The following is a 12,637-nucleotide window of genomic DNA, read 5'->3' as shown; positions in this document are numbered from 1 at the left end:
CTATATGGGGAAAGGCGGTCCCTCAGGTATGTCGGACCCTGGCCATGTAGGGCTTTAAAGGTAAGCACCAGCACTTTGAACCGAATCCGGTATGCTATAGGCAGCCAGTGCAGCGCCTGCAGCACAGGTTGGATGTGTTCCCATTTCGGGGCACCCACCAACAACCTGGCCGCCGCATTCTGCACCAGCTGCAGCCTCCGAATTTGAGACAAAGGCAGCCCCATGTAGAGAGCGTTACAGTAGTCCTTAATGCTGAGAACAGACTTAAAGGGAATGAAAGTCAGGCAGACTTGGGCAGCTTCACACGGGAGGAAGGGGGCAGGCACCCCATTGCAGAATAGGGTCTCCAGGTCTGGGTTGGAAAATACCTGGAGACTTTTGGGGGTGGAGCCAGGAGAGGGCGGGCAACCCGAGCTACAGTGTTAGGAGAGTCTAGTAACAAATAAATATACACTGCAAAAACCTTTTGGCAAACTAATGTGTTCTATTTATAGTCATCATTTAGTAAAGTGCATAGTGTATCATTATTTCATCATAGTCAGGTATAAATATTCATTACATTCAATAAGCAATAACATTCAGTACATACAGATTGCTAACTACCAGACAATTTTGCATCAGTGTTTTAAAAGTCAAGCCTCAACGGGAGTTTCTAGAATAATAAACCCGCTTCTCCTTGCATGAAGTCTTCCAAAAAGGGGGACAGCCTTCTTAATAGTTGTATGGATGCTTTTTGCCGGTCCTACAAAAGACTATTTAAAAGACATAATTCATAAGTATGAAAATTATACAATATTACTAATATAACTTGGCTTCAAAGGTTTATTTAATTTATTTATTTAACTTTACATTTGCTATACCGCCCTAACCCCTAGGGGTCTCTGGGCGGTTTACATTTGTTGTGGTTCTAATAACCCTTTCTTCCCTGACTTGGGCCACATGTGATAGGGATGGGGAAAGCCTACCAGCACCCTAGTTGGAGGGCCTTCGTTGTTCCTTCGGTGCGGCTTGTGTCCTTCCGGCAATCTCTCCTGGCCCACCTCCAGCGACTGCCGACTGGCGGGACTGTGCAGGCGCCCGGCTTCCGGGCTTTGCTTCCTGGTTCAGGCTCAATCCGGTCAGGCTCCGCCTTGCCAGGCACTGCGCGTCATTGGGCGCCCTGCAGCCTCTTTCTTCGAAGTGGTTTTCTTCGAAGTGGGCGCGGGTGGCAACTGCTCACCCCATCTTCACTACTACTGGTGTCCCCCCCACCCCCATTCCTCCCCCTTTCTGCCTGTCACATGAAACCAGACGCGTTTAGGTCTGGGGTGTCAAACATAAGGTCCGGGGGCCAGAACTGGCCCATCCAGAGCTCTTATGCGGCCTGCGAGTAACTAGTACAAGGAAAGGAATGGGAGACTGCTCGTGGAGAGTGGGTGGAGCCACTCCGACTGTGGCTTCCGCATGGCGGAACAACCTCATCTGCAACCGTCGACCAGCGTGGGAGTGTCTGCCCAGTGCTGCACCACTGGCTCTCCAGTCCACCCATGTGGGTTTTCCTTTGCATACCCCTCTAGGGTTGCCAAGTCCTTACCTTAAGAAGAGCGGGGGAGTGCAGCACTGGTCCGGGAGTCCCTGCGTGCGGTGCGCCGTGATTATGTCACCCGGCAGTGACGTAATCACGTCAGGCACATTGGGGGCGTGGCCACAATCATCCGAGGGAAAACCATCGAGTTTTCCCTCAGATGATTGTGGCCCCACCCCCAACGTGCCCGATGCGATCACGTCACCTCCGGGTGACGTGCTCACGCCGGGCACGTCGCGTGCTTTGGGGGTGGGGATCCCCTCGGGCCCCGACCCACCGGCGGGTAACGGGCCTCTCGGGCAGGGTTTTCCCCGCCCCCCGGGGGGACTTGGCAAGCCTATACCCCTCCCAGCCCACAGGGCCTTGCAGTGAGCACACAACTCGTTTACCAGCTGCTGTCCTTTATACAGTCTATATCTCCGGTACCTGGCATTAGATTTTGTTGCCCACGTGGCCCGGGCCCGACAAAGTGACATTCATGTCAGATCCGGCCCTTATAACAAATGAGTTTGACACCTCTGTTTTAAGTGATGACCGTTGTCTGGGACCCCCTGTAGCCTGGGACTTGCCCCCCCCCACTGGGGGAAAATATGGGAGCCACATAAGTCATGTTTGAATTGGGCACAGTGTCCCGTGGATAATACAGTGGGGGGGTTTCCCGCTCTCTGCACAGAGAAAATCCCTCTTTGGAAACAACCCAGGCGGGTCACACAACCTGGCTCCTGGCTTTCATCTCTTTGTAGCACTGATAAATATTACGGGGTACAGAGACACCTAGGAGTTGCAGTGGCTCTAGTGGTTAAGACGCTGAACTGCAGGCTGTGGAAGGTCCGGTAGTTCAGCAGTTCGAGACCTGAGTGTGCCACATGACAGAGTGAGCTCCCGTCTCTAGTTCCAGCTCCTGCCAACCTAGCAGTTCGAAAGCAAGAAATTGCTAGTAGATAAATAGGTACCACTTCACTGGGAAGGTAACAGCATTCCGTGCACCTCGGTGTCTAGTCTTGCCGGCCACATGACCATGGAAACATCTTCGGAAAGCGCTGGCTCTTCGGCTTTGAAACGGAGATGAGCACCGCAACCCTAGAGTCGGATCCGACTGGCTTTCCAGCAAGGGAACTTTTACCTTTACCTTACAGAGACACCTAGTGACGAAATGCCACATTGCAAGTTATGGATGCTGCTTCTTGTACAGAAGTTCCAGGGAGGCGCGTCAGTTCAAAGAACGCCCCCCCCCAAAACAAAATCCACGTAATACCAATGATTGAGGCGAGCAAAAATGCTACAAAATAGTGTGCAGGCTTTTGAGTCCTCCAAAACCCTCCAAAAATGTAACACAATACCACAGATTTAAAAACAGTGAAGGCACACAGTGCAATAAAATACAAGTTAAAACAATTTAACACAAGTGGACAACTCACAGGATCCATTGCACATCACATTGGGATCCACAAGGAGGATGCCATGGGCCATGATGTCCAGGTGGCCCGTCAGCCCAACCCGGCGGTACTGCACTGCACTCGCACGTTGGTGGTAATGGCAGCAGCTCCTACACGAAAGCCTGGTGGAAGAGCTCCATCTTGCAGGCCCTGCGGAACTGTAAAAGGTCCCGCAGGGCCCTGATCTCCTCGGGGAGCTCATTCCACCAGGTAGGAGCCGCCACCGAAAAGGACCTGGCCCTTGTGGCAGCAAGCCTGGCCTCTTTAGGGCCCCGGGGTCACTAGGCGGTGTTGTGACCCCGACCGAAATGCTCTTTGGGGCCTGTATGGGGAAAGGCGATCCCCTCAGGTATGCCGGACCCTGGCCATGTAGGGCTTTAAAGGTAAGCACCAGCACTTTGAAGCGAATCCGGAACGCTAGAGGCAGCCAGTGCAGCGCTTTCAGCACAGGTTGGATGTGATCCCGTCTAGAGACACCCGCTACCAACCTGGCCGCCGCATTCTGCACCAGCAGCAGCTTCCGAATTTGCGACAAAGGCAGCCCCATGTTCTATGAACAATACTAGGGATTAATTTTATTTGACAGACTAGTTAAAGAGTCAAGAGAAGGCCAAAGTGGATCACCTGGAGACCACAGACATGTCTCTTTTGTACAGGTACGCAGGGCCCATGGAGAGGGGAGAAGCGGAGCAGATCCTGGCCAACCGCTCGGACGGGACCTTCCTGGTGCGGCAGAGAATTAAGGATGCAGCAGAATTCGCCATCAGCATCAAGTAATCCTAACTCCTCTTCTCACAATTGCTTCCTCATGAAGTAAACAAAGGTGAAAGAGGGTTTGTGTTTGGAAGCTCTGGCGGAGCCCTTGTTTTGTTTGCAGATGGTCTGAGGTCCGCTCCCCAACATCTCCGGTTTGAAGGACCTCCGGTACCAGGTCTAGGAACAGGGTTGCCAACTTTGGGTTGGGAAACACCTGGAGATTTTGGAGGCGGAGACTGGGGAAGGCGGGGTTTGGGGAGGGGAGACCTCAGTGGGGCAAAATGCCACAGAGTCCACCCTCCAAAGTGGCCCATTTTCTCAAGGGGAACGGATCTCTGTCGTCTTGAGATCAGTTGCAATTCTGGGAGCTCTCCGGGCCACATGTGAAGGTTTGGAAAAATACATGACACTGTGTATAGTAGATGTATGCTTAAGGCAGATCTATTTTGTGCTTTTTTCCCTTTTCTTAATTTTTATATACCATCAGGGCTATTTTGGGGCAGGAACGCACAGGAACGGAGTTCCGGCTGGCTTCAGAGTTGGCCACGCCCACTACAGCTAAAACCTCTGCGTGCCTGGCTACAGAGGGAAGGCCTGCAGAGCGAAACCCCCCCCCCCCGCGACCCTGAGGGGGGGACCCCCGGGGGGCCCTGGAACTTGGGGCAAAATGCCACAGAGTCCACCCTCCAAAGTGGCCCATTTTCTCAAGGGGAACGGATCTCTGTCGTCTTGAGATCAGTTGCAATTCTGGGAGCTCTCCGGGCCACATGTGAAGGTTTGGAAAAATACATGACACTGTGTATAGTAGATGTATGCTTAAGGCAGATCTATTTTGTGCTTTTTTCCCTTTTCTTAATTTTTATATACCATCAGGGCTATTTTGGGGCAGGAACGCACAGGAACGGAGTTCCGGCTGGCTTCAGAGTTGGCCACGCCCACTACAGCTAAAACCTCTGCGTGCCTGGCTACAGAGGGAAGGCCTGCAGAAGCGAACCCCCCCCCCCCGGCGACTCTGAGGTGGGCACGCCAGGGGGGCCCTGGAACGATTGGGGAGGCATTTAAATGCCTCCCTGTGCCTTCCCCGGCCTGTCCAAGGGCCGGCTTGCCCACGCTACCCGCAGCTGCAGGGCACCTGGGCAAGCCAAGGGAAGGCATGGGGGTGTGGCCTAATATGCCAATAAACTGCTGTCAGGGGTGTGGCCTAATATGCTAATTAGTTTCTGCTGTTGGGTGTGGCCTATTATGTTAATGAGTTCCTGCTGGGCTTTTTCTACAAAAAAAAAAGCCCTGTATACCATTATATAAATATTAGTGTCAAGTATTACCAAACATAGCTTCACCAAAATAATACATCGAAGTGTAGTTTACTCTATGATCAAACATTTAAACATTCCTAGGTAAGTTGTTATGTTTGCCGCAAGGGTTCCGATGGGACCCCAGAAAACTCAAGAGCCTCTTGCTCAGGGTAAAAGAGGAGAGCGCAAAAGTGGGCTTGAAGCTCAACATCAAAAAAACTAAGATCATGGCATCCGGCCCCATCACTCCTTGGCAAATAGAAGGGGAAGCTGTGGAAGTAGTGACAGACTTCACGTTCCTGGGATCCCAGATCACTGCAGACTGTGACAGTAGTCATGAAATTAAAAGACGCCTGCTCCTTGGGAGGAAAGCGATGGCGAACCTAAACAGCATGATAAAAAGTAGAGACATCACCCTGCCAACAAAAGTCCGCATGGTCAAAGCAATGGTATTCCCAGTAGTCATGTATGGCTGCGAGAGTTGGACCATAAGGAAGGCCGAGCGCCGAAGAATAGATTCTTTTGAACTATGGTGCTGGAGAAGACTCTTAAGAGTTCCTTGGACTGCAAGGAGATCAAATCAGTCAATCTGAAAAGAAAACCCTGACTGTTCCCTGGAAGGCCAGATACTGAAGCTGAAGCTCAAATACTTTGGCCACCAAATGAGAAGGGAGCCCTCACTAGAGAAGACCCTTATGCTGGGAAGGATCGAAGGTCAAAGAAGAAGGGGGACTGCAAAGGATGAGATGGTTAGATAGTGTTATCGATGCAACAAGCATGAAATTAAGCAAACTCCGAAGCAGGACAGAAGACAGGAGGGCCTGGAGCAATGGGGTCCATGGGGCCGCCCGGCCGCAGAGACGGACTCGACTGTGCGACTGAACAACAATAGAAAAATTAAGAAAAGAAAAATAAGAAGCACAAAATAGATCTACCTTAAGCATGCCTCAACTATACACAGTGTGCTATACATTTTTCCATATCTTCCTAACACTGTGACCCTCAGTTTTTGCCCCATCTGAAGGTCAGCAGCCCTGATTTCAAATGGCGAGGTACCTGCCACAGGTGGGTTTTTTAGCACTCATTTCTGCCTCTCAGGATAAAGCTGGGGCTCCTTCAGGTGAGGAGATGGCCCGCATCTTTTCAAATGGTGAAAACTGCCAGGCAAACTAACAGGCATAGGAAGCCGTTAGCCCAACAACAGCGGTGTGAATTTCTGCCCACAGGTTCAACAATGAAGTCAAGCATATCAAAATCCTGACAGCGGAGGGTTTGTACCGCATCACCGACAAGAAGGCCTTTAAAGGGCTTACGGTAAGGGCTGGTGCGTCTCGCTGTCTTTTCCTGCCCCCAAGTTGTTGTAACCACTGAGGAAAAATCCGGGGTGGGAACCTGGGGCAAAGAAGAAGAAGAGATTGGATTTATACCCCGCCCATCACTACTTGAAGGAGTCTCAGGGTGGCTTACAAACTCCTTTCCCTTCCCCTCCCCACAACAGACACCCTGCGAGGTAGGCGGGGCTGAGAGAGCTCTGACAGAAGCTGCTCTTTTCCAAGAACAGCCGTGCCAGAACTATGGCTTGCCCAAGGTCATCCAGCAGGTGCAAGTGGAGGAGTGGGGAATCAAACCCGGTTCTCCCAGATTAGAGTCTGCACTCCTAACCACTACACCAAACCAAAGACAAGAAGCAGGAGAGGAAGAGGGTGGCAGAAGATTACAATTAGGTTGCTCTGGAGCCATCCTTCCTGGGCTAAGACAAAAATGTGCGAGCCAGAGGCTAAAAAACTGAGCTGGCTCACACTGACTCAGTTTAGAGGGAACACTCCTCCACAGCAATGCACCCTCTAAGCTGTGGAGTCTTGTGAGCAAAAATCCTACTTTGTGAGCTGCTGGTATTAAAGCTGTGAGCGAGCGATCTGGCTACTGCAGAAATTAGGTTGCTCTGGAGCCATCCTTCCTGGGCTAAGACAAAAATGTGCGAGCCAGAGGCTAAAAAACTGAGCTGGCTCACACTGACTCAGCTTAGAGGGAACACTGCCCACACCAGAATCTGAGGGTGGGGCAGCCTTCCACGCCACTCCTGTCAGGATACTATGCAAGTTCTGCAAAACTCTGTACGTGAAGACGGTCTTTCTCCTTTTTCCTGTGTAGGAACTGGTGGAGTTCTACCAGCAGAACTCCCTAAAGGATTGCTTCAAGAGCCTTGACACGGTGCTGCAGTTCTCTTTCCAAGAGCTGGAGAGCAGAACCGTCTCCAAGCCGGCAGGTGCGTGACTCTGACCAGCAGCCTCCAGGTGGCACCTGAAGATGTCTTGCAAGATACAGCGGATCTCCATACTATAGTGATAATTTCTCCGGGGGGGGGGGACGGCTGCTTTGGAGGGTGGATTCTATAACACCATGCCCAGCTGAAGCCCCTCCCCTTCCCAGACCCCACCCTCCCTAGGCTCCACCCCCAAGATCTCCAGGTGTTTCCCAACCCAGAACTGGCAACCGTAGGTGTGCCGTGGGCTTCAGCTGTGCAACTTCAGGGCGGATGGGCAGAAAATAGCCATCACGGGAGCAGAACAGGTCAGCTCTGTTGCTTTGACATTATTCTGAGGTGGTGGCTGGCTACATTGATTTCATAGTGCACAGCTAAACACGGTTATGTCTTTCTAAGTCCATTGAAGTCCTGGGCAGAAAAGATTGGCCACTGTGGTGTATGCCCTGGTGAGGCTGTGGCTCAGTGGTAGAGTATCTGCTTGGCATGCAGAAAGTCCCAGGTTCAGTCCCCGGCATCTCCAGTTTAAAGGACCAGGTAGGAGGTCATAGAATCATAGAATGTTAAGAGTTGGAAGGGACCTTGCAGGTCATCTAGTCCAACCCCCTGCACTCTGCAGGAGCACGGCTGAAAGAGGGCCCTACAACATACCCGAAAGATGGTCGTCCAGCCTCCGCTTGGAAACGTCCAGCGAAGGAGCACCCACCACCTCCCGAGGCAGACTGTTCCACGGCTCAACCACTCTTACATTCAGGAAGTGTCACCTGATATTTAGTCGGTATCGGATCCCTTGTAATTTTCCACCCATTAGATCTAGTCTTGCAATCCGGAGCAAGAGAGAATAGATCTGCTCCATCTTCTACATGACAGCCCTTCAGATATTGGAGACTGCAATCATGTCCCCTCTAAGCCTTCTCTTTCCCGGGCTAAACATACCCAACTCTTTTAGCCTTTCCTCATCAAGACTTGGATTCCAGCCCTCTCACCATCCTGGTTGCCCTCTTCTGGACACGCTCGAGCTTGTCAACATCCTTCCTCAAATGTGATGGGAAAGTCCTCAGCCCGAGACCTTGGAGAGTCTGGGGAGACAATACTGACCTTGATGGACCAAGTGGGATTCTAGGTTGTGACCTGGCAGCCCTAGCAAATAGAGAGGCATTTGCAGCGGCAGCAGAATGCGCCATCTGCACTTTTACCTTTAAAACTTCGCAACAAAAAGGGCTGGAGACTTACTTAAAAAATAAAAACCAAGAATTAGTTCATGGTGGCAATGGATTGTTATAACAGTATCGTGATCCAGCAATTTCCATTTTTTAAAAAATAGCCAAAAAAACACACACCCCTCCAGTTTGTTGGGAAATGGTACCTGCAGGGACTGGGGCAAAAAAAGAAGCATCAATATGGTGTTTTCCCTGTGGTCCCACCAAAAAGATTGTATCAGATCAGATTTGGGAACGATTGCAGCAAAGGAGGGGAAATCACAGAAGCTGGGCCAATACAGGACGATGTCACGTATCTGCAAACCAGTGTTCCCTCTAAGACAAGTTAGTGTGAGCTAGCTCACAGTTTTTTAGCTTCCGGCTCACACATTTTCGTCTCAGCTCAGGAAGGATGGGGCTCCAGAGCAAGCTAATTTATGCAGCAGCCAAATTGCTCGCTCACAACTTTAATGCCAATAGCTCACAAAGTAGAATTTTTGACAACTATTGATAGAAAGATATATAGAATGTGTATAAGTGTATAAAGATAATAGTGTTACCTAATAAGTTTAAGTAATAGATGAAAGTTGAAGGGAAATGGCAACCAAAAAACTTGGGAGGGAGGTTGGAGCACTGCGGGAAGCCAGAAGAGAGGGGAGGATAGGGGTAGAAAAGGATATAAAATAACTGAAAAAAATGTTATATTGTTTGATTTGATGTTATATCCTAATAAAAATTGTTTTTAAAAAAACAAAGTAGATTTTTTGCTCACAAGACTCCACAGCTTAGAGGGAATATTGCTGCAAACCCAAGGCAGACCAAAGTATCTCTGTGGAAACAGCCCCGTGCCCTCTCAGCCTAGAGGCTAATTAATACGGCTACTGTAGAGGCAGGGTTGGGGGAGGGAAAAGGGGGAACCATGCTGAGCCTGGAATGGTGTCAGACAGGAATTGCATTTGGTGCACCATTTGCTAGCCACCATTGTGCTTCCCAGGTGATCCCTTTTTATCATTGACCTCTTTGGGTTGGCCTTTTAAAACAGGAAGGGGTGGGGGGTAGGGAGCTACAGTCTGGGCAGCTCCAAGGATATGCATTTTTTTCAAGGTATCTATTATACTAATTTTTCCCACACATGTTTATACATAGCATCCAGCGTAGATGTCAAATAGATAGAACACCACTGAAATATCCAAAAACTGGGGTGCAGAGTGAGAAGGGAGGGACGCCCCCTCTAAGCTGTGGGGCCTTGTGAGCAAAAACTCTACCTTGTGAGCTACCGGCATAAAAGTTGTGAGCGAGCGATTTGGCTCCTGCATAAATCAGTTTGCTCTGGAGCCCCATCCTTCCTGAGCTGAGACAAGAATGTGTGAGCCGGAGGCTAAAAAACTGTGAGCTGGCTCACACTCACTCGGCTTAGAGGGAACACTGGCATCGGGTAGACGGCGAACGCCATATGATCCTCTCAGTCCGTAATGTCCCCATCTTGTTTCCTCGGCAGGGAGAAGCTTGAAGTACTTTGGTTCCGCCAAGGCCCGCTACAATTACTGTGCCCGTGACCGTACCGAGTTGTCCCTCAAAGAAGGAGACATCATCAAGATTCTGAACAAGAAAGGGCATCCGGGATGGTGGAAGGGAGAGATCTACGGCCGGGTGAGCACCTCAGCCCCCGTCCAAGTCTGGGCTGCTTGGAACAGAGAGCGTGAAAGGAAAGGAGACTAGTTAGATGCGCACAAAGAGCTCCCCACAAAAGTGTGGCTCAGGGGAAGAGCCTCTGCTTGGCATGCGGAAGGTCCCAGGTCCAATCCCCGGCATCACCAGTTAAAAGGACCGGGCAGCGGGTGATGTAAAAGACCTCCGCCTGGGATCCTGGAGATCTACAGAGAGGGACCATAGCTTAGTGAGAGTCAGAGCCTCTGCTTGGTATGCAGAAGGTCCCAGGTTCGATCCCCGGCATCTCCAGTTAAAAAGGACCAGGCAGGAGGTGATGTGGAAGACCTTGCTCTGCCTGAGTCCCTGGAGAGCTGCTGCCAGTCTGAGTGGACAATGCTGACCTTGATGGACTGAGGGTCCGATTCAGTATAAGGCAGCTTCATGGCTGTGTTTATTGGGGTGGCACTGTGGCTCAGTGGTAGAGCCTCTGCTCGGTACGCAGAAGGTCCCTGGTTCGATCCCCGGCATCTCCAGTTAAAAGGACCAGGCAGGAGGTGATGGGAAAGACCTCCGCCTGAGACCCTGGAGAGCTGCTGCCAGCCAGAGATGGCAATACTGACTTTTATGAACCAAGAGTCTGGTTCAGTTTAAGGCAGATTCATGGGCTGGGGAGGATTTATCACTAGGAGGGGCCGTGGTGGCTCACATCTGCTTGGCATGCGTTTCTCCAAGTCATCGTTTCTCCAAGCTAAAGAACGCTAAGCGCTTTAACCTTTCGTCATAGGGAATGTGTTCTGACCCTTGTATCATTCCAGTTGCCGCTTTCTGCACTTTTCCCAATGCCATAATATCCGTTCTGAGGTGTGGTGACCAGAACTGTACACAGTACTCCAAATGAGGTTGTCGCATTGATTTAATTAGGCCCAAGTTCCAGACAGGAGAACAAACGGAGTTCTGACAGACATGAAGCCACGGTGGGTTCAGGGGAAGTCGTATTGCCTTTCTGCCTTCATTTTGCAGCCTGAACCGACAGGTAGACCTGGAAGTCTCTGCTTCAGATCCCAGTGGATTCTAGAACTGCTTGAATGTATTCACTTAGTGAGGTTAACTGGTGTGGTTAGTCCAGTCCCCCCTAGTTAGCAGAGTGCTTCAATAAAGCTACAAACGCAGCAGCGTCACTTTGCCAGGTTACTCAGCTTACCAAGCTACACAGAGCCACGCTGCAAGTTTAGAAGAGAAATACTTCTCTCTCTTTTTGAGAAGTACACTTTGGCTGGGAAAGAGTAGGGACATGATAGATCACTAACTTACTAGCTAAAGGATGGAAGCAGATGGCGAGAGGCCCATCTGCCTCACGGTGCCAAGAAAGGATCGCATGTCTCTCTTTCGGTGCATGCAGGAAGAGACCTTGTCTTCAACAGAGTGAGAGAGAAGAAGGAAGGGGAAATGTTCCCTGAGAAAACAACCTGCATTTCAAAGGAGATAGTGGCAGAAGAGTAGATACAGGAAGAAAGGTCTGTGTGCCTGTCTAGCGATCTAGCCTCTCTTACCACTCCGTCTGGAGGTCTGAGACACAGGGACATTGCATCTGGGACTTCCAACATTCACTAGGCCACAAGTGAACTTGGGGTTTCAGGGAATGAACACTTCTATAACCTCCCATTCAGGATGACAGCCTCCTTTCACCTTCATGCGGAAAAGAAGAACAATACAGCCCACGGAATCTTGCTTTGCTCCATATTGCTCCTGAATCACAGAATATGGCAAAACGCTAGTCCTCAATATGGTCCCTGTGGGCGCCACCTGCCGACACGTTTCCTAGCGCCCATCGACTGTTTTTAGAAAGTGGGTGGGGCAACGTAGGACTTTTCCCCAGCAAAGCTTCCAATTGGCCGTGGGAGATTTGATTGGCGGCGCAGGTTTTTTAAAAGGTTACTTTGGCAGCAGCTGCTACCACAGCATGTCACGACCCCCAGCCTCACAACAGGGCCTCTCTGCCCGCACCTTTTGCCTCGGGCTGTCTTAGAGACACGGGCTATATATCACTCCCTTGGGGTCAGTTTAACCAGCACAGTAATAAAGGTATGTAAAACAATTTGATAGCTTTTGGTTCTTGGTAGCCGAATACCTTCGAAGGCGTGACTCATGGGCTAGAGCAGGGGTGGCGAACACGTGGCTCTAGAGCCGCATGCGGCTCCCGGCCAAAATTAATGCGGCTCTTTGCCTCTTATCATCATTTTGTATATTGTGGCTCTGTCGCGTTCCTCCTTGGTCTTGGGGGTGGCGCCCCAGTGGCCGTTGTGGCACAACGTGAGTGGGCCCCGTGAGGAGCGGCGTGGCTCTGGAGGCGAGGGTTTGGAAAAGACGGGGTAGAAAAGGACCTCAGAATGGCAGGGGGCGGGGTTGACGTCACCCCGAGCGCCCCTCTGCCGACACTCCCGCACGACCTCTGGCACGCTCCGTCTCTCTTTCCC

General features: G+C 50.8%; 1 protein-coding gene across 1 annotated transcript in view; it reads left to right on the top strand.

The window, feature by feature from the left end:
• The window catches only part of VAV1 (vav guanine nucleotide exchange factor 1), a gene marked incomplete at its 5' end in the record, with an annotated part of 52,087 nt that overhangs the window by 37,793 nt on the left and 1,657 nt on the right, over positions 1 to 12,637 (top strand). Inside the window, 4 exons of the mRNA XM_015413055.1 lie at positions 3,657 to 3,773; positions 6,278 to 6,365; positions 7,203 to 7,317; positions 10,012 to 10,163. Of these exons, the coding sequence (XP_015268541.1) occupies positions 3,657 to 3,773; positions 6,278 to 6,365; positions 7,203 to 7,317; positions 10,012 to 10,163 (472 nt within the window). The remainder of the gene's footprint in view (positions 1 to 3,656; positions 3,774 to 6,277; positions 6,366 to 7,202; positions 7,318 to 10,011; positions 10,164 to 12,637) is intronic.

The sequence above is a fragment of the Gekko japonicus genome, unplaced genomic scaffold, assembly GCF_001447785.1.
Source record: "Gekko japonicus isolate JY-2015 unplaced genomic scaffold, Gekko_japonicus_V1.1 scaffold2661, whole genome shotgun sequence".
NCBI classification, from domain to species: Eukaryota; Metazoa; Chordata; class Lepidosauria; order Squamata; family Gekkonidae; genus Gekko; species Gekko japonicus.
The sequence above is the reverse complement of the archived record's forward strand: the minus strand, read 5'-3'. Positions and strand labels throughout refer to the sequence as shown.